The 20,000-nt window shown below is 66.8% G+C and overlaps 1 protein-coding gene across 1 annotated transcript in view; it reads left to right on the top strand.

Moving 5' to 3' along the window:
- LOC136155245 (adhesive plaque matrix protein-like) overlaps positions 1-20,000 on the top strand; it is a 120,786-nt gene that overhangs the window by 91,083 nt on the left and 9,703 nt on the right. The window contains exons 19-24 of the mRNA XM_065917084.1: positions 3,003-3,121; positions 5,305-5,437; positions 8,800-8,918; positions 9,422-9,560; positions 10,765-10,889; positions 17,450-17,582. Of these exons, the coding sequence (XP_065773156.1) occupies positions 3,003-3,121; positions 5,305-5,437; positions 8,800-8,918; positions 9,422-9,560; positions 10,765-10,889; positions 17,450-17,582 (768 nt within the window). The remainder of the gene's footprint in view (positions 1-3,002; positions 3,122-5,304; positions 5,438-8,799; positions 8,919-9,421; positions 9,561-10,764; positions 10,890-17,449; positions 17,583-20,000) is intronic.

The raw sequence follows: 20,000 nt of genomic DNA, 5'->3' as shown, positions 1-20,000 counted from the left end.
GATTCAAGCCGGTTCAAGCCGGTTCTAACCGTTTTCAGCCGTTTCAAGCCGGTTCAAGCCAGTTCCAGCCGGTTCTAGCCGGTTCCAGCCAGTTCAAACCGCTTCCAGCCGTTTCCAGCCGGTTCAAACCGGTTTCAGCTGGTTCCAGCTGGAAAAAACCGGTTCCAGCCGGTTACAGTAGGTTCCAGCCGGTTCCAGCCGGTTCCAGCCGGTTCAAACCGGTTCCAGCCGGTTCAAACCGGTTGCAGCCGGTTCCAACCGGTTCAAACCTGTTCTAGCCGGTTCCAGCCGGTTCAAACCGGTTCCAGCCGGTTCCAGCCGGTTCCATCCGGTTCAAACCGGTTCCAGCCGGTTCCAGCCGGGTCAAGCCGGTTCCAGCCGGTTTCAGCCGGTTCCAGCCGCTTCCAGGTGGTCCAGCCGGTCCAGCCAACCAGGCAGCCATCCTCTCAGCCATCCTCCCAGCCAGCCAGCCAGTCTCCCAGGCCGTCATCCTGCCAGCCAGCCAGCCAGCCAGCCAGAATCCCAGCCAACCAGCCAGCCAGCCAGCCCGCCAGCCAGCCAGCTTCCCAACCATCCTCCCAGCCAGCCTCCTAGCCAGCCAGCCAGCCTCAAGGCCAGCCAGCCTCCCAGGCAGGCAGCCTCCCAGCCAGCCTGCCAGCCAGCCTCCCAGGCAGCCTCCCAGGCAGCCTCCCAGCTTCCCATCCTCCCAGCCTCCCAGGCTCCCAGCCTCCCAGCCAGCCTCCCAGCCAGCCTCCCAGCCTCCCAGCCAGCCTCCTAGACTCCTAGCCTCCCAGCCTCCCAGCCTCCCAGCCTTCCAGACTCCAAGCCAGCCAGCCAGCCTCCCAGACAGCCAGCCTCCCAGCCAGCCAGCCCACCAGCCAGCCAGCCTCCCATCCAGGCTCCCAGCCTCCCAGCCTCCCAGCCTATCAGCCTCCCAGCCTCCCGGCCTCCCAACCAGCCTCCCAGCCTCCCAGCCTCCCAGCCAGCCTGCCAGCCGGCCATCCAGCCAGCCAGCCTCCCATCCAGCCTCCCAGCTTGCCTCCCAGCCTCACAGCCTCCCAGCGTCCCAGCCTCCCAGCCTCCCAGCCAGCCAGCCAGACTCCCAGGCAGTCATCCAGCCAGCCATCCAGCCAGCCAGACTCCCAGCCAGCCAGCAAGCCAGCCAGCCAGCCAGCCTCCCAGGCAGCATCACAGCCAGGCTCCCATCCTCCCAGCCTCCCATCCAGCCAGCCAACCAGCCAGCGAGCCAGGAGCCTCACAGCCAGCCTCCCTGCCAGGCTCCCAGCCTCCCATCCTCCCAGCCTCCCAGCATCCCAGCCTCCCAGCCAGCCTCCCAGCCTCCAATCCTCCCAGCCTCCCAGTCTCCCAGCCAGCCTTCCATTCTCCCAGCCTCCCAGCCAGCCTCCCACCCAGCCAGCCAGTCTCCCAGGCAGTTATCCAGCCAGCCAGCCAGCCAGCCAGCCAGAATCCCAGCCAACCAGCCAGCCAGCCAGCCCGCCAGCCAGCCAGCTTCCCAAGCATCCTCCCAGCCAGCCTCCTAGCCAGCCAGCCAGCCTCAAGGCCAGCCAGCCTCCCAGCCAGGCAGCCTCCCAGCCAGCCTGCCAGCCAGCCTCCCAGGCAGCCTCCCAGGCAGCCTCCCAGCCTCCCAGCCTCCCAGCCTCCCAGCCTCCCAGCCTCCCAGCCAGCCTCCCAGCCAGCCTCCCAGCCTCCCAGCCAGCCTCCTAGACTCCTAGCCTCCCAGCCTCCCAGCCTCCCAGCCTTCCAGACTCCAAGCCAGCCAGCCAGCCTCCCAGACAGCCAGCCTCCCAGCCAGCCAGCCCACCAGCCAGCCAGCCTCCCAGCCAGGCTCCCAGCCTCCCAGCCTCCCAGCCTATCAGCCTCCCAGCCTCCCGGGCTCCCAACCAGGCTCCCAGCCTCCCAGCCTCCCAGCCAGCCTGCCAGCCAGCCAGCCAGCCAGCCAGCCTCCCATCCAGCCTCCCAGCTTGCCTCCCAGCCTCCCAGCCTCCCAGCGTCCCAGCCTCCCAGCCTCCCAGCCAGCCAGCCAGACTCCCAGGCAGTCATCCAGCCAGCCAGCCAGCCAGCCAGCCAGACTCACAGCCAACCCAGCCAGCGAGCCAGCCCGCCAGCCAGCCAGCCTCCCAGCCAGCCTCCCAGCCAGCCTCCTAGCCAGCCAGCCAGCCTCAAGGCCAGCCAGCCTCCCAGCTAGCCAGCCTCCCAGCCAGCCAGCCAGCCAGCCTCCCAGGCAGCCTCACAGGCAGCCTCCCAGCCTCCCAGCCTCCCAGCCTCCCATGCTCCCAGTCAGCCTCCCAGCCTCCCAGCCTCCCAGCCTCCCAGCCTCCCAGCCTCCCAGGCTCCCAGCCTCCCAGCCATCCTCCCAGCCAGCCTCCAAGCCTCCCAGCCAGCCTCCTAGACTCCTAGCCTCCCAACCTCCCAGCCTCCCAGCCTTCCAGCCTCCAGGCCAGCCAGCCAGCCTCCCAGACAGCCAGCCTCCCAGCCAGCCAGTCCACCAGCCAGCCAGCCTCCCAGCCAGGCTCCCAGCCTCCCAGCCTCCCAGCCTATCAGCCTCCCAGCCTCCCGGGCTCCCAACCAGCCTCCCAGCCTCCCAGCCTCCCAGCCAGCCTGCCAGCCAGCCAGCCAGCCAGCCAGCCTCCCAGACAGCCTCTCAGCCAGCCTCCAAGCCTCGCAGCCTCACAGCCTCCCAGCCTCCCTGCCAGACTCCATGCCAGCCTCCCAGCCACCCAGCCTCCCAGCCAGCCAGCAAGCCAGCCAGCCAGCCAGCCTCCCAGGCAGCATCACAGCCAGGCTCCCATCCTCCCAGCCTCCCAGCCAGCCAGCCAACCAGCCAGCGAGCCAGCCAGCCTCACAGCCAGCCTCCCTGCCAGGCTCCCAGCCTCCCATCCTCCAAGCCTCCCAGCCTCCCAGCCTCCCAGCCTCCCAGCCAGCCTCCCAGCCTCCCATCCTCCCAGCCTCGCAGTCTCCCAGCCAGCCTTCCATTCTCCCAGCCTCCCAGCCAGCCTCGCAGCCTCCCAGCCTCCCAGCCTCCCAGCCAAGGCCAGCCAGCGAGTCAGCCTGTTCCAGACGGTTCCAGCCGGTTCCAGGCGATTCTAGCCGGTTCGAGCCGGTACCAGCCGGTTCCAGCCGGTTCCAGCCAGTTCCAGCCGGAAAAACACGGTTCCAGCCGGTTCGAGCCGGTTCCAGCCGGTTCCAGCCGGTTCCAGCCGGTTTAAACCGGTTCAAACCGGTTCCAGCCGGTTCAAACCGGTTTAAACCGGTTCAAACCGGTTCCAGCCGGTTCCAGCCGGTTCCAACCGGTTCAAACCGGTTCCAGCCGGTTCCAGCCGGGTCAAGCCTGTTCCAGCCGGTTCCAGCCGTTTCCAGCCGCTTCCAGGTGGTCCAGCCGGTCCAGCCAACCAGCCAGCCATCCTCTCAGCCAGCCTCCCAGCCAACCAGCCAGCCAGCCAGCCCACCAGCCAGCCAGCCTCCCAGGCAGCCTCCCAGCCAGACTCCCAGCCTCCCAGCCTCCCAGCCTCCCAGCCTCCCAGCCTCCCAGACAGCCTCCCAGCCTCCAAGACTCCCAGCCTCCCAGCCTCCCAGCCAGCCTCCCATTCTCTCAGCCTCCCAGCCAGCCTCCCAGCCTCCCAGCCAGCCTCCCAGCCACCCAGCCTCCCAGCCTCCCAGCCTCTCAGCCAGCCTCCCATTCTCCCAGCCTCCCAGCCAGCCTCCCAGCCTCCCAGCCAGCCTCCCAGCCTCCCAGCCTCCCAGCCAGCCAGCCAGCCAGCCAGCCCGCCAGCCAGCCAGCCAGCCCGCCAGCCAGCCAGGCTCCCAGGCAGCCTCCCAGCCAGCCTCCCAGCCTCCCAGCCTCCCAGCCTCCCAGCCAGTACCAGCCAGTGAGCCAGCCTGTTTCAGTGGGTTCCAGCCGGTTCCATTCGGTTCCAGCCAATTCTAGCCGGTTCGAGCCGGTACCAGCCGGTTCCAGCCGGTTCCAGCCAGTTCCAGCCGGTTCCAGACGGTTCCTGCCGGTTCCAGCCGGTTCCATCCGGTTTAAACCGGTTCAAACCGGTTCCAGCCGTTTCCAGCCGGTTTGAACCGGTTCAAACCGGTTCCAGCCGGTTCCAGCCGGTTCAAACCGGTTTAAACCGGTTCATACCGGTTCTAGCCAGTTCAAGCCGGTTCCAGCCGGTTCCAACCGGTTTAAACCGGTTCAAACCGGTTCCAGCCGGTTCCAGCCGGTTTAAACCGGTTCAAACCGGTTCCAGCGGTTTCCAGCCGGTTCCAGCCGGTTCAAACCGGTTCCAGCCCGTTCCAGCCGGTTTAAACCGGTTCCAACCGGTTCCAGCCGTTTCCAGCCGGTTCCAGCCGGTTCAAACCGGTTCCAGCCGGTTCAAACGGTTTCCAGCCGGTTCCAGCCGGTTGAAACCTGTTCTAGCCGGTTCCAGCCGGTTCAAACCGGTTCCAGCCGGTTCCAGCCTGTACCAGGCGGTTCCAGCCGGTTCCAGCCAGTTCCAGCCGGTTCAAACCGGTTCCAGCCGGTTCCAGCCGGTTCCGTCCGGTTCAAACCGGTTCCAGCCGGTTCCAGCCGCTTCCAGGTGGTTCAGCCGGTCCAGCCAACCAGCCAGCCATCCTCTCAGCCAGACTCCCAGGCAGTCATCCAGCCAGCCAGCCAGCTAGCCCACCAGCCAGCCAGCCTCCCAGCCAGCCTCCCCGCCAGCCTCCTAGCCAGCCAGCCTGCCTCAAGGCCAGCCAGCCTCCCAGCCAGCCAGCCTCCCAGCCAGCCTGCCAGCCAGCCTCCTAGCCAGCCAGCCAGCCTCAAGGCCAGCCAGCCTCCCAGCCAGCCAGCCTCCCAGCCAGCCTCCCAGCCAGCCTGACAGCCAGCCTCCCAGGCAGCCTCCCAGGCAGCTTCCCAGCCTCCCAGCCAGCCTCCTAGACTCCTAGCCTCCCAGCCTCCCAGCCTCCCAGACTCCCAGCCAGCCTCCCAGCCTCCAAGACTCCCAGCCTCCCAGGCTCCCAGCCAGCCTCCCATTCTCCCAGCCTCCCAGCCAGCCTCCCAGCCTCGCAGCCAGCCTCCCAGTTTCCCAGCCAGCCTCCAAGCCTCCAAGACTCCCAGCCTCCCAGCCTCCCAGCCAGCCTCCCAGCCTCCAAGACTCCCAGCCTCCCAGTCTCCCAGCCAGCCTCCCATTCTCCCAGCCTCCCAGCCAGCCTCCCAGCCTCCCAGCCAGCCTCTCAGCCTCCCAGCCAGTGCAAGCCAGCGAGCCAGCCTGTTCCAGCCGGTTCCAGCCGGTTTCATCCGGTTCCAGCCGATTCTAGCCGGTTCGAGCCGGTACCAGCCGGTTCCAGCCGGTTCCAGCCAGTTCCAGCCGGGAGAAACCAGTTCCAGGCGGTTCCAGCCGGTTCCAGCTGGTTCAAGCCGGTTCTAGCCGGTTCCAGCCTGTTCCAACCGGTTCCAGCCGGTTCCAGCCGGTACCAGCCGGTTCCAGCCGGTTCAAACCGGTTCCAGCCGGTTCCAGCCGGTTCTAGCCGGTTCCAGCCGTTCAAACCGGTTCCAGCTGCTTCCAGCCGGGTCAAGCCGGTTCCAGCCGGTACAAACCGGTTCTAGCCGGTTCCAGCCGGTTCAAACCGGTTCCAGCCGGTTCTAGCCGGTTCCAGCCGGTTCAAACCGGTTCCAGCCGGTTCCAGCTGGTTCCAGCCGGTTCTAGCCGGTTACAGCCTGTTCCAGCAGGTTCCAGCCGGTTCCAGCCGGTTCTAGCCGGTTCCAGCCGGTTCAAACCGTTTCCAGCTGGTTCCAGCCGGTTCCAGCCGGTTCCAGGCGATTCAAGCCGGTTCAAGCCGGTTCTAACCGTTTTCAGCCGTTTCAAGCCGGTTCAAGCCAGTTCCAGCCGGTTCTAGCCGGTTCCAGCCAGTTCAAACCGCTTCCAGCCGTTTCCAGCCGGTTCAAACCGGTTTCAGCTGGTTCCAGCTGGAAAAAACCGGTTCCAGCCGGTTACAGTAGGTTCCAGCCGGTTCCAGCCGGTTCCAGCCGGTTCCAACCGGTTCCAGCCGGTTCAAACCGGTTGCAGCCGGTTCCAACCGGTTCAAACCTGTTCTAGCCGGTTCCAGCCGGTTCAAACCGGTTCCAGCCGGTTCCAGCCGGTTCCATCCGGTTCAAACCGGTTCCAGCCGGTTCCAGCCGGGTCAAGCCGGTTCCAGCCGGTTTCAGCCGGTTCCAGCCGCTTCCAGGTGGTCCAGCCGGTCCAGCCAACCAGGCAGCCATCCTCTCAGCCATCCTCCCAGCCAGCCAGCCAGTCTCCCAGGCCGTCATCCTGCCAGCCAGCCAGCCAGCCAGCCAGAATCCCAGCCAACCAGCCAGCCAGCCAGCCCGCCAGCCAGCCAGCTTCCCAACCATCCTCCCAGCCAGCCTCCTAGCCAGCCAGCCAGCCTCAAGGCCAGCCAGCCTCCCAGGCAGGCAGCCTCCCAGCCAGCCTGCCAGCCAGCCTCCCAGGCAGCCTCCCAGGCAGCCTCCCAGCTTCCCATCCTCCCAGCCTCCCAGGCTCCCAGCCTCCCAGCCAGCCTCCCAGCCAGCCTCCCAGCCTCCCAGCCAGCCTCCTAGACTCCTAGCCTCCCAGCCTCCCAGCCTCCCAGCCTTCCAGACTCCAAGCCAGCCAGCCAGCCTCCCAGACAGCCAGCCTCCCAGCCAGCCAGCCCACCAGCCAGCCAGCCTCCCATCCAGGCTCCCAGCCTCCCAGCCTCCCAGCCTATCAGCCTCCCAGCCTCCCGGCCTCCCAACCAGCCTCCCAGCCTCCCAGCCTCCCAGCCAGCCTGCCAGCCAGCCATCCAGCCAGCCAGCCTCCCATCCAGCCTCCCAGCTTGCCTCCCAGCCTCACAGCCTCCCAGCGTCCCAGCCTCCCAGCCTCCCAGCCAGCCAGCCAGACTCCCAGGCAGTCATCCAGCCAGCCATCCAGCCAGCCAGACTCCCAGCCAGCCAGCAAGCCAGCCAGCCAGCCAGCCTCCCAGGCAGCATCACAGCCAGGCTCCCATCCTCCCAGCCTCCCATCCAGCCAGCCAACCAGCCAGCGAGCCAGGAGCCTCACAGCCAGCCTCCCTGCCAGGCTCCCAGCCTCCCATCCTCCCAGCCTCCCAGCATCCCAGCCTCCCAGCCAGCCTCCCAGCCTCCAATCCTCCCAGCCTCCCAGTCTCCCAGCCAGCCTTCCATTCTCCCAGCCTCCCAGCCAGCCTCCCACCCAGCCAGCCAGTCTCCCAGGCAGTTATCCAGCCAGCCAGCCAGCCAGCCAGCCAGAATCCCAGCCAACCAGCCAGCCAGCCAGCCCGCCAGCCAGCCAGCTTCCCAAGCATCCTCCCAGCCAGCCTCCTAGCCAGCCAGCCAGCCTCAAGGCCAGCCAGCCTCCCAGCCAGGCAGCCTCCCAGCCAGCCTGCCAGCCAGCCTCCCAGGCAGCCTCCCAGGCAGCCTCCCAGCCTCCCAGCCTCCCAGCCTCCCAGCCTCCCAGCCAGCCTCCCAGCCAGCCTCCCAGCCTCCCAGCCAGCCTCCTAGACTCCTAGCCTCCCAGCCTCCCAGCCTCCCAGCCTTCCAGACTCCAAGCCAGCCAGCCAGCCTCCCAGACAGCCAGCCTCCCAGCCAGCCAGCCCACCAGCCAGCCAGCCTCCCAGCCAGGCTCCCAGCCTCCCAGCCTCCCAGCCTATCAGCCTCCCAGCCTCCCGGGCTCCCAACCAGGCTCCCAGCCTCCCAGCCTCCCAGCCAGCCTGCCAGCCAGCCAGCCAGCCAGCCAGCCTCCCATCCAGCCTCCCAGCTTGCCTCCCAGCCTCCCAGCCTCCCAGCGTCCCAGCCTCCCAGCCTCCCAGCCAGCCAGCCAGACTCCCAGGCAGTCATCCAGCCAGCCAGCCAGCCAGCCAGCCAGACTCACAGCCAACCCAGCCAGCCAGCCAGCCCGCCAGCCAGCCAGCCTCCCAGCCAGCCTCCCAGCCAGCCTCCTAGCCAGCCAGCCAGCCTCAAGGCCAGCCAGCCTCCCAGCTAGCCAGCCTCCCAGCCAGCCAGCCAGCCAGCCTCCCAGGCAGCCTCACAGGCAGCCTCCCAGCCTCCCAGCCTCCCAGCCTCCCATGCTCCCAGTCAGCCTCCCAGCCTCCCAGCCTCCCAGCCTCCCAGCCTCCCAGCCTCCCAGGCTCCCAGCCTCCCAGCCATCCTCCCAGCCAGCCTCCAAGCCTCCCAGCCAGCCTCCTAGACTCCTAGCCTCCCAACCTCCCAGCCTCCCAGCCTTCCAGCCTCCAGGCCAGCCAGCCAGCCTCCCAGACAGCCAGCCTCCCAGCCAGCCAGTCCACCAGCCAGCCAGCCTCCCAGCCAGGCTCCCAGCCTCCCAGCCTCCCAGCCTATCAGCCTCCCAGCCTCCCGGGCTCCCAACCAGCCTCCCAGCCTCCCAGCCTCCCAGCCAGCCTGCCAGCCAGCCAGCCAGCCAGCCAGCCTCCCAGACAGCCTCTCAGCCAGCCTCCAAGCCTCGCAGCCTCACAGCCTCCCAGCCTCCCTGCCAGACTCCATGCCAGCCTCCCAGCCACCCAGCCTCCCAGCCAGCCAGCAAGCCAGCCAGCCAGCCAGCCTCCCAGGCAGCATCACAGCCAGGCTCCCATCCTCCCAGCCTCCCAGCCAGCCAGCCAACCAGCCAGCGAGCCAGCCAGCCTCACAGCCAGCCTCCCTGCCAGGCTCCCAGCCTCCCATCCTCCAAGCCTCCCAGCCTCCCAGCCTCCCAGCCTCCCAGCCAGCCTCCCAGCCTCCCATCCTCCCAGCCTCGCAGTCTCCCAGCCAGCCTTCCATTCTCCCAGCCTCCCAGCCAGCCTCGCAGCCTCCCAGCCTCCCAGCCTCCCAGCCAAGGCCAGCCAGCGAGTCAGCCTGTTCCAGACGGTTCCAGCCGGTTCCAGGCGATTCTAGCCGGTTCGAGCCGGTACCAGCCGGTTCCAGCCGGTTCCAGCCAGTTCCAGCCGGAAAAACACGGTTCCAGCCGGTTCGAGCCGGTTCCAGCCGGTTCCAGCCGGTTCCAGCCGGTTTAAACCGGTTCAAACCGGTTCCAGCCGGTTCAAACCGGTTTAAACCGGTTCAAACCGGTTCCAGCCGGTTCCAGCCGGTTCCAGCCGGTTCCAACCGGTTCAAACCGGTTCCAGCTGGTTCCAGCCGGGTCAAGCCTGTTCCAGCCGGTTCCAGCCGTTTCCAGCCGCTTCCAGGTGGTCCAGCCGGTCCAGCCAACCAGCCAGCCATCCTCTCAGCCAGCCTCCCAGCCAACCAGCCAGCCAGCCAGCCCACCAGCCAGCCAGCCTCCCAGGCAGCCTCCCAGCCAGACTCCCAGCCTCCCAGCCTCCCAGCCTCCCAGCCTCCCAGCCTCCCAGACAGCCTCCCAGCCTCCAAGACTCCCAGCCTCCCAGCCTCCCAGCCAGCCTCCCATTCTCTCAGCCTCCCAGCCAGCCTCGCAGCCTCCCAGCCTCCCAGCCTCCCAGCCAAGGCCAGCCAGCGAGTCAGCCTGTTCCAGACGGTTCCAGCCGGTTCCAGGCGATTCTAGCCGGTTCGAGCCGGTACCAGCCGGTTCCAGCCGGTTCCAGCCAGTTCCAGCCGGAAAAACACGGTTCCAGCCGGTTCGAGCCGGTTCCAGCCGGTTCCAGCCGGTTCCAGCCGGTTTAAACCGGTTCAAACCGGTTCCAGCCGGTTCAAACCGGTTTAAACCGGTTCAAACCGGTTCCAGCCGGTTCCAGCCGGTTCCAGCCGGTTCCAACCGGTTCAAACCGGTTCCAGCCGGTTCCAGCCGGGTCAAGCCTGTTCCAGCCGGTTCCAGCCGTTTCCAGCCGCTTCCAGGTGGTCCAGCCGGTCCAGCCAACCAGCCAGCCATCCTCTCAGCCAGCCTCCCAGCCAACCAGCCAGCCAGCCAGCCCACCAGCCAGCCAGCCTCCCAGGCAGCCTCCCAGCCAGACTCCCAGCCTCCCAGCCTCCCAGCCTCCCAGCCTCCCAGCCTCCCAGACAGCCTCCCAGCCTCCAAGACTCCCAGCCTCCCAGCCTCCCAGCCAGCCTCCCATTCTCTCAGCCTCCCAGCCAGCCTCCCAGCCTCCCAGCCAGCCTCCCAGCCACCCAGCCTCCCAGCCTCCCAGCCTCCCAGCCTCTCAGCCAGCCTCCCATTCTCCCAGCCTCCCAGCCAGCCTCCCAGCCTCCCAGCCAGCCTCCCAGCCTCCCAGCCTCCCAGCCAGCCAGCCAGCCAGCCAGCCCGCCAGCCAGCCAGCCAGCCCGCCAGCCAGCCAGGCTCCCAGGCAGCCTCCCAGCCAGCCTCCCAGCCTCCCAGCCTCCCAGCCTCCCAGCCAGTACCAGCCAGTGAGCCAGCCTGTTTCAGTGGGTTCCAGCCGGTTCCATTCGGTTCCAGCCAATTCTAGCCGGTTCGAGCCGGTACCAGCCGGTTCCAGCCGGTTCCAGCCAGTTCCAGCCGGTTCCAGACGGTTCCTGCCGGTTCCAGCCGGTTCCATCCGGTTTAAACCGGTTCAAACCGGTTCCAGCCGTTTCCAGCCGGTTTGAACCGGTTCAAACCGGTTCCAGCCGGTTCAAACCGGTTTAAACCGGTTCATACCGGTTCTAGCCAGTTCAAGCCGGTTCCAGCCGGTTCCAACCGGTTTAAACCGGTTCAAACCGGTTCCAGCCGGTTCCAGCCGGTTTAAACCGGTTCAAACCGGTTCCAGCGGTTTCCAGCCGGTTCCAGCCGGTTCAAACCGGTTCCAGCCCGTTCCAGCCGGTTTTAAACCGGTTCCAACCGGTTCCAGCCGTTTCCAGCCGGTTCCAGCCGGTTCAAACCGGTTCCAGCCGGTTCAAAACCGGTTTTAAACCGGTTCTAACCGGTTCCAGCCGGTTCCAGCCGGTTCAAACCGGTTCCAGCCGGTTCCAGCCGGTTTAAACCGGTTCAAACCGGTTTCCAGCCGGTTCCAGCCGGTTCCAGCCGGTTCCAGCCGGTTTAAACCGGTTCAAACCGGTTCCAGCCGGTTCCAGCCGGTTCCAGCCGGTTCCAACCGGTTTAAACCGGTTCAAACCGTTTCCAGCCGGTTCCAGCCGGTTTTAAACCGGTTCAAACCAGTTCCAGCCGGTTCCAGCCGGTTCCAGCCGCTTCCAGGTGGTCCAGCCGGTCCAGCCAACCAGCCAGCCATCCTCTCAGCCAGCCTCCCAGCCAGCCAGCCAGCCAGCCAGCCCGCCAGCCAGCCAGCCTCCCAGGCAGCCTCCCAGGCAGCCTCCCAGCCTCCCACCCTCCCTGCCTCCCAGCCTCCCAGCCTCCCAGCCTCCCAGCCAGCCTCCCCAGCCTCCAAGACTCCTAACCTCACAGCCTCCCAGCCAGCCTCCCATTCTCCCAGCCTCCCAGCCAGCCTCCCAGCCTCCCAGCCAGCCGCCCAGCCTCCCAGCCTCCCAGCCAGCCAGCCAGCCAGCCAGCCCGCCAGCCAGCCAGCCAGCCCGCCAGCCAGCCAGCCTCACAGGCAGCCTCCCAGCCAGCCTCCCAGCCTCCCAGCCTCCCAGCCTCCCAGCCCGTGCCAGCCAGCGAGCCAGCCTGTTCCAGTGGGTTCCAGCCGGTTCCATTCGGTTCCAGCCGATTCTAGCCGGTTCGAGCTGGTACCAGCCGGTTCCACCTGGTTCCAGCCAGTTCCAGCCGGTTCAAACCGGTTCCAGCCGGTTCCAGCCGGTTCCAGGCCGGTTCCAACCGGTTTAAACCGGTTCAAACCGGTTCCAGCCGGTTCCAGCCGGTTCCAGCCGGTTCCAGCCGGTTTTAAACCGGTTCAAACTGGTTCCAGCCGGTTCCAGCCGGTTCCAGCCGGTTCCAACCGGTTTAAACCGGTTCAAAACCGGTTCCATCCGGTTCCAGCCGGTTCAAACCGGTTCCAGCCGGTTCCAGCCGGTTCCAGGCGGTTCAAACCTGTTCCAGCCGGTTCCAGGCCGGTTCAAACCGGTTCCAGCCGGTTCCAGCCAGTTCCAGCCGGTTCCAGCCGGTTTAAACCGGTTCAAACCGGTTCCAGCCGGTTCCAGCCGGAAAAAACCGGTTCCAGCCGGTTCCAGCCGGTTCCCGCCGGTTTCAGGTGGTTCCAGCCGGTTTAAACCGGTTCAAACCGGTTCCAGCCGGTTCCAGCCGGTTCCAGCCGGTTCAAACCGGTTTAAACCGGTTCAAACCGGTTCCAGCCGGTTCCAGCCGGTTTAAACCGGTTCAAACCAGTTCTAGCCGGTTCCAGCCGGTTCAAAACGGTTTAAACCGGTTCAAACCGGTTCAAACCGGTTCCAGCCGGTTCCAGCCAGTTCCAGCCGGTTCCAGCCGGTTTAAACCGGTTCAAACCGGTTCCAGCAGTTTCCAGCCGGTTCCAGCCTGTTTAAACCGGTTCAAACCGGTTCCAGCCGGTTCCCGCCTGTTCCAGCCGGTTCAAACCGGTTCCAGCCGGTTCCAGCCGGGTCAAGCCGGTTCCAGCCGGTTCCAGCCGTTTCCAGCCGCTTCCAGGTGGTCCAGCCGGTCCAGCCAACCAGCCAGCCATCCTCTCAGCCAGCCTCCCAGCCAGCCAGCCAGCCAGCCAGCCCACCAGCCAGCCAGCCTCCCAGGCAGCCTCCCAGCCAGACTCCCAGCCTTCCAGCCTCCCAGCCTCCCAGCCTCCCAGCCTCCCAGCCTCCCAGCCAGCCTCCCAGCCTCCCAGCCTCCCAGCCTCCCAGCCTCTCAGCCAGCCTCCCATTCTCCCAGCCTCCCAGCCAGCCTCCCAGCCTCCCAGCCAGCCTCCCAGCCTCCCAGCCTCCCAGCCAGCCAGCCAGCCAGCCAGCCCGCCAGCCAGCCAGCCAGCCCGCCAGCCAGCCAGCCTCCCAGGCAGCCTCCCAGCCAGCCTCACAGCCTCCCAGCCTCCCAGCCTCCCAGCCTCCCAGCCTCCCAGCCTTCCAGCCTCCCAGCCAGTGCCAACCTGCGAGCCAGCCTGTTCCAGCCGGTTCCACCCTGTTCAAACCGGTTCCAGCCGGTTCCAGCCGGGTCAAGCCAGTTCCAGCCGGTTCCAGCCGGTTCCAGCCGCTTCCAGGTGGTCCAGCCGGTCCAGCCAACCAGCCAGCCATCCTCTCAGCCAGCCTCCCAGCCAGCCAGCCAGCCAGCCAGCCCGCCAGCCAGCCAGCCTCCCAGGCAGCCTCCCATCCAGCCTCCCAGCCTCCCAGCCAGCCTCCCAGCCTCCCAGCCTCCCAGCCAGCCAGCCAGCCAGCCAGCCCGCCAGCCAGCCAGCCAGCCCGCCAGCCAGCCAGCCTCCCAGGCAGCCTCCCAGCCAGCCTCCCAGCCTCCCAGCCTCCCAGCCAGTGCCAGCCAGCGAGCCAGCCTGTTCCAGTGGGTTCCAGCCGGTTCCATTCGGTTCCAGCCGATTCTAGCCGGTTCGAGGCGGTACCAGCCGGTTCCAGCCAGTTCCAGCCGGAAAAAACCGGTTCCAGCCGGTTCCAGCCAGTTTAAACCGGTTCAAACCGGTTCCAGCCGGTTCCAGCCGGTTCAAACCGGTTCAAACCGGTTTAAACCGGTTCAAACCGGTTCCAGCCGGTTCCAGCCGGTTTAAACCGGTTCAAACCGGTTCCAGCCGGTTCCAGCCAGTTCAAACCGGTTCCAGCCGGTTTAAACCGGTTCAAACAGGTTCCAGCCGTTTCCAGCAGGTTCCAGCCGGTTCAAACCGGTTCCAGCCCGTTCCAGCCGGTTTAAACCGGTTCAAACCGGTTCCAGCCGTTTCCAGCCGGTTCCAGCCGGTTCAAACCGCTTCCAGCCGGTTCAAACCGGTTTAAACCGGTTCCAGCCGGTTCAAACCGGTTTAAACCGGTTCAAACCGGTTCCAGCCGGTTCCAGCCGGTTCAAACCGGTTTAAAGCGGTTCAAACCGGTTCCAGCCGGTTCCAGCCGGTTCCAGCCGGTTCCAACCGGTTTAAACCGGTTCAAACCGGTTCCAGCCGGTTCCAGCCGGTTCCAGCCGGTTCCAGCCGGTTTAAACCGGTTCAAACCGGTTCCAGCCGGTTCCAGCCGGTTCCAGCCGGTTCCAGCCGGTTTAAACCGGTTCAAACCGGTTCCATCAGGTTCCAGCCGGTTCAAACCGGTTCCAGTCGGTTCCAGCCGGTTCCAGGCGGTTCAAACCTGTTCCAGCCGGTTCCAGCCGGTTCAAACCGGTTCCAGCCGGTTCCAGCCAGTTCCAGCCGGTTCCAGCCGGTTTAAACCGGTTCAAACCGGTTCCAGCCGGTTCCAGCCGGTTTAAACCGGTTCAAACCGGTTCCAGCCGGTTCCAGCCGGAAAAAACCGGTTCCAGCCGGTTCCAGCCGGTTCCCGCCGGTTTCAGGTGGTCCAGCCGGTTTAAACCGGTTCAAACCGGTTCCAGCCGGTTCCAGCCGGTTCCAGCCGGTTCAAACCGGTTTAAACCGGTTCAAACCGGTTCCAGCCGGTTCCAGCCGGTTTAAACCGGTTCAAACCAGTTCTAGCCGGTTCCAGCCGGTTCAAAACGGTTTAAACCGTTTACAGCCGGTTCCAGCCAGTTCCAGCCGGTTCCAGCCGGTTTAAACCGGTTCAAACCGGTTCCAGCAGTTTCCAGCCGGTTCCAGCCTGTTTAAACCGCTTCAAACCGGTTCCAGCCGGTTCCCGCCTGTTCCAGCCGGTTCAAACCGGTTCCAGCCGGTTCCAGCCGGGTCAAGCCGTTTCCAGCCGGTTCCAGCCGTTTCCAGCCGCTTCCAGGTGGTCCAGCCGGTCCAGCCAACCAGCCAGCCATCCTCTCAGCCAGCCTCCCAGCCAGCCAGCCAGCCAGCCAGCCCACCAGCCAGCCAGCCTCCCAGGCAGCCTCCCAGCCAGACTCCCAGCCTTCCAGCCTCCCAGCCTCCCAGCCTCCCAGCCTCCCAGCCTCCCAGACAGCCTCCCAGCCTCCAAGACTCCCAGCCTCCCAGCCTCCCAGCCAGCCTCCCATTCTCTCAGCCTCCCAGCCAGCCTCCCAGCCTCCCAGCCAGCCTCCCAGCCTCCCAGCCAGCCTCCCAGCCTCCCAGCCTCCCAGCCTCCCAGCCTCCCAGCCTCCCAGCCTCTCAGCCAGCCTCCCATTCTCCCAGCTTCCCAGCCAGCCTCCCAGCCTCCCAGCCAGCCTCCCAGCCTCCCAGCCTCCCAGCCAGCCAGCCAGCCAGCCAGCCCGCCAGCCATCCAGCCAGCCCGCCAGCCAGCCAGCCTCCCAGGCAGCCTCCCAGCCAGCCTCACAGCCTCCCAGCCTCCCAGCCTCCCAGCCTCCCAGCCTCCCAGCCTTCCAGCCTCCCAGCCAGTGCCAGCCAGCGAGCCAGCCTGTTCCAGCCGGTTCCACCCTGTTCAAACCGGTTCCAGCCGGTTCCAGCCGGGTCAAGCCAGTTCCAGCCGGTTCCAGCCGGTTCCAGCCGCTTCCAGGTGGTCCAGCCGGTCCAGCCAACCAGCCAGCCATCCTCTCAGCCAGCCTCCCAGCCAGCCAGCCAGCCAGCCAGCCCGCCAGCCAGCCAGCCTCCCAGGCAGCCTCCCATCCAGCCTCCCAGCCTCCCAGCCAGCCTCCAAGCCTCCAAGCATCCCAGCCAGCCAGCCAGCCAGCCAGCCCGCCAGCCAGCCAGCCAGCCCGCCAGCCAGCCAGCCTCCCAGGCAGCCTCCCAGCCAGCCTCCCAGCCTCCCAGCCTCCCAGCCTCCCAGCCAGTCCAGCCAGCGAGCCAGCCTGTTCCAGTGGGTTCCAGCCGGTTCCATTCGGTTCCAGCCGATTCTAGCCGGTTCGAGCTGGTACCAGCCGGTTCCAGCCGGTTCCAACCAGTTCCAGCCGGAAAAAACCGGTTCCAGCCGGTTCCAGACGGTTCCCGCCGGTTTCAGGCGGTTCCAGCCGGTTCCAACCGGTTTAAACCGGTTCAAACCGGTTCCAGCCGGTTCCAGCCGGTTCCAGCCGGTTCCAGCCGGTTTAAACCGGTTCAAACCGGTTCCAGCCGGTTCCAGCCGGTTCCAGCCGGTTCCAGCCGGTTTAAACCGGTTCAAACCGGTTCCATCCGGTTCCAGCCGGTTCAAACCGGTTCCAGCCGGTTTAAACCGGTTCAAACCGGTTCCAGCCGGTTCCAGCCGGTTTAAACCGGTTCAAACCGGTTCCAGCCGGTTCCAGCCAGTTCAAACCGGTTCCAGCCGGTTTAAACCGGTTCAAACAGGTTCCAGCCGTTTCCAGCAGGTTCCAGCCGGTTCAAACCGGTTCCAGCCCGTTCCAGCCGGTTCAAACCGGTTCCAGCCGGTTCCAGCCGGTTCCAGCCGGTTCTATCCGGTTCCAGCCGGTTCAAACCGGTTCCAGCCGGTTCTAGCCGGTTCCAGCCGGTTCAAACCGGTTCCTGCCGGTTCCAGCCGGTTCAAACCGGTTCCAGCCGGTTCCAGCCGGTTCCAGCAGGTTCCAGCCGGTTCACACCGGTTCCAGCCGGTTCCAGCCGGTTCAAACCGGTTCCAGCCGGTTCCAGCCGGAAAAAAACGGTTCCAGCCGGTTCCAGCTGGTTCCAGCCAGAAAAAACCGGTACCAGCCGGTTCCAGCCGGTTTTAGCCGGTTCCAGCCGGTTCAAACGGTTTCCAGCCGGTTCCAGCCGGTTGAAACCTGTTCTAGCCGGTTCCAGCCGGTTCAAACCGGTTCCAGCCGGTTCCAGCCTGTACCAGGCGGTTCCAGCCGGTTCCAGCCAGTTCCAGCCGGTTCAAACCGGTTCCAGCCGGTTCCAGCCGGTTCCGTCCGGTTCAAACCGGTTCCAGTCGGTTCCAGCCGCTTCCAGGTGGTTCAGCCGGTCCAGCCAACCAGCCAGCCATCCTCTCAGCCAGACTCCCAGGCAGTCATCCAGCCAGCCAGCCAGCTAGCCCACCAGCCAGCCAGCCTCCCAGCCAGCCTCCCCGCCAGCCTCCTAGCCAGCCAGCCTGCCTCAAGGCCAGCCAGCCTCCCAGCCAGCCAGCCTCCCAGCCAGCCTGCCAGCCAGCCTCCTAGCCAGCCAGCCAGCCTCAAGGCCAGCCAGCCTCCCAGCCAGCCAGCCTCCCAGCCAGCCTCCCAGCCAGCCTGACAGCCAGCCTCCCAGGCAGCCTCCCAGGCAGCTTCCCAGCCTCCCAGCCAGCCTCCTAGACTCCTAGCCTCCCAGCCTCCCAGCCTCCCAGACTCCCAGCCAGCCTCCCAGCCTCCAAGACTCCCAGCCTCCCAGGCTCCCAGCCAGCCTCCCATTCTCCCAGCCTCCCAGCCAGCCTCCCAGCCTCGCAGCCAGCCTCCCAGTTTCCCAGCCAGCCTCCAAGCCTCCAAGACTCCCAGCCTCCCAGCCTCCCAGCCAGCCTCCCAGCCTCCAAGACTCCCAGCCTCCCAGTCTCCCAGCCAGCCTCCCATTCTCCCAGCCTCCCAGCCAGCCTCCCAGCCTCCCAGCCAGCCTCTCAGCCTCCCAGCCAGTGCAAGCCAGCGAGCCAGCCTGTTCCAGCCGGTTCCAGCCGGTTTCATCCGGTTCCAGCCGATTCTAGCCGGTTCGAGCCGGTACCAGCCGGTTCCAGCCGGTTCCAGCCAGTTCCAGCCGGGAGAAACCAGTTCCAGGCGGTTCCAGCCGGTTCCAGCTGGTTCAAGCCGGTTCTAGCCGGTTCCAGCCTGTTCCAACCGGTTCCAGCCGGTTCCAGCCGGTACCAGCCGGTTCCAGCCAGTTCAAACCGCTTCCAGCCGTTTCCAGCCGGTTCAAACCGGTTTCAGCTGGTTCCAGCTGGAAAAAACCGGTTCCAGCCGGTTACAGTAGGTTCCAGCCGGTTCCAGCCGGTTCCAGCCGGTTCAAACCGGTTCCAGCCGGTTCAAACCGGTTGCAGCCGGTTCCAACCGGTTCAAACCTGTTCTAGCCGGTTCCAGCCGGTTCAAACCGGTTCCAGCCGGTTCCAGCCGGTTCCATCCGGTTCAAACCGGTTCCAGCCGGTTCCAGCCGGGTCAAGCCGGTTCCAGCCGGTTTCAGCCGGTTCCAGCCGCTTCCAGGTGGTCCAGCCGGTCCAGCCAACCAGGCAGCCATCCTCTCAGCCATCCTCCCAGCCAGCCAGCCAGTCTCCCAGGCCGTCATCCTGCCAGCCAGCCAGCCAGCCAGCCAGAATCCCAGCCAACCAGCCAGCCAGCCAGCCCGCCAGCCAGCCAGCTTCCCAACCATCCTCCCAGCCAGCCTCCTAGCCAGCCAGCCAGCCTCAAGGCCAGCCAGCCTCCCAGGCAGGCAGCCTCCCAGCCAGCCTGCCAGCCAGCCTCCCAGGCAGCCTCCCAGGCAGCCTCCCAGCTTCCCATCCTCCCAGCCTCCCAGGCTCCCAGCCTCCCAGCCAGCCTCCCAGCCAGCCTCCCAGCCTCCCAGCCAGCCTCCTAGACTCCTAGCCTCCCAGCCTCCCAGCCTCCCAGCCTTCCAGACTCCAAGCCAGCCAGCCAGCCTCCCAGACAGCCAGCCTCCCAGCCAGCCAGCCCACCAGCCAGCCAGCCTCCCAGCCAGGCTCCCAGCCTCCCAGCCTCCCAGCCTATCAGCCTCCCAGCCTCCCGGGCTCCCAACCAGGCTCCCAGCCTCCCAGCCTCCCAGCCAGCCTGCCAGCCAGCCAGCCAGCCAGCCAGCCTCCCATCCAGCCTCCCAGCTTGCCTCCCAGCCTCCCAGCCTCCCAGCGTCCCAGCCTCCCAGCCTCCCAGCCAGCCAGCCAGACTCCCAGGCAGTCATCCAGCCAGCCAGCCAGCCAGCCAGCCAGACTCACAGCCAACCCAGCCAGCGAGCCAGCCCGCCAGCCAGCCAGCCTCCCAGCCAGCCTCCCAGCCAGCCTCCTAGCCAGCCAGCCAGCCTCAAGGCCAGCCAGCCTCCCAGCTAGCCAGCCTCCCAGCCAGCCAGCCAGCCAGCCTCCCAGGCAGCCTCCCAGCCAGACTCCCAGCCTTCCAGCCTCCCAGCCTCCCAGCCTCCCAGCCTCCCAGCCTCCCAGACAGCCTCCCAGCCTCCAAGACTCCCAGCCTCCCAGCCAGCCTCCCATTCTCTCAGCCTCCCAGCCAGCCTCCCAGCCTCCCAGCCAGCCTCCCAGCCTCCCAGCCAGCCTCCCAGCCTCCCAGCCTCCCAGCCTCCCAGCCTCCCAGCCTCCCAGCCTCTCAGCCAGCCTCCCATTCTCCCAGCCTCCCAGCCAGCCTCCCAGCCTCCCAGCCAGCCTCCCAGCCTCCCAGCCTCCCAGCCAGCCAGCCAGCCAGCCAGCCCGCCAGCCAGCCAGCCAGCCCGCCAGCCAGCCAGCCTCCCAGGCAGCCTCCCAGCCAGCCTCACAGCCTCCCAGCCTCCCAGCCTCCCAGCCTCCCAGCCTCCCAGCCTTCCAGCCTCCCAGCCAGTGCCAACCTGCGAGCCAGCCTGTTCCAGCCGGTTCCACCCTGTTCAAACCGGTTCCAGCCGGTTCCAGCCGGGTCAAGCCAGTTCCAGCCGGTTCCAGCCGGTTCCAGCCGCTTCCAGGTGGTCCAGCCGGTCCAGCCAACCAGCCAGCCATCCTCTCAGCCAGCCTCCCAGCCAGCCAGCCAGCCAGCCAGCCCGCCAGCCAGCCAGCCTCCCAGGCAGCCTCCCATCCAGCCTCCCAGCCTCCCAGCCAGCCTCCCAGCCTCCCAGCCTCCCAGCCAGCCAGCCAGCCAGCCAGCCCGCCAGCCAGCCAGCCAGCCCGCCAGCCAGCCAGCCTCCCAGGCAGCCTCCCAGCCAGCCTCCCAGCCTCCCAGCCTCCCAGCCAGTGCCAGCCAGCGAGCCAGCCTGTTCCAGTGGGTTCCAGCCGGTTCCATTCGGTTCCAGCCGATTCTAGCCGGTTCGAGGCGGTACCAGCCGGTTCCAGCCAGTTCCAGCCGGAAAAAACCGGTTCCAGCCGGTTCCAGCCAGTTTAAACCGGTTCAAACCGGTTCCAGCCGGTTCCAGCCGGTTCAAACCGGTTCAAACCGGTTTAAACCGGTTCAAACCGGTTCCAGCCGGTTCCAGCCGGTTTAAACCGGTTCAAACCGGTTCCAGCCGGTTCCAGCCAGTTCAAACCGGTTCCAGCCGGTTTAAACCGGTTCAAACAGGTTCCAGCC

Source organism: Muntiacus reevesi, unplaced genomic scaffold (genome assembly GCF_963930625.1).
Source record: "Muntiacus reevesi unplaced genomic scaffold, mMunRee1.1 SCAFFOLD_47, whole genome shotgun sequence".
Taxonomy (NCBI): Eukaryota; Metazoa; Chordata; class Mammalia; order Artiodactyla; family Cervidae; genus Muntiacus; species Muntiacus reevesi.
The sequence above is the reverse complement of the archived record's forward strand: the minus strand, read 5'-3'. Positions and strand labels throughout refer to the sequence as shown.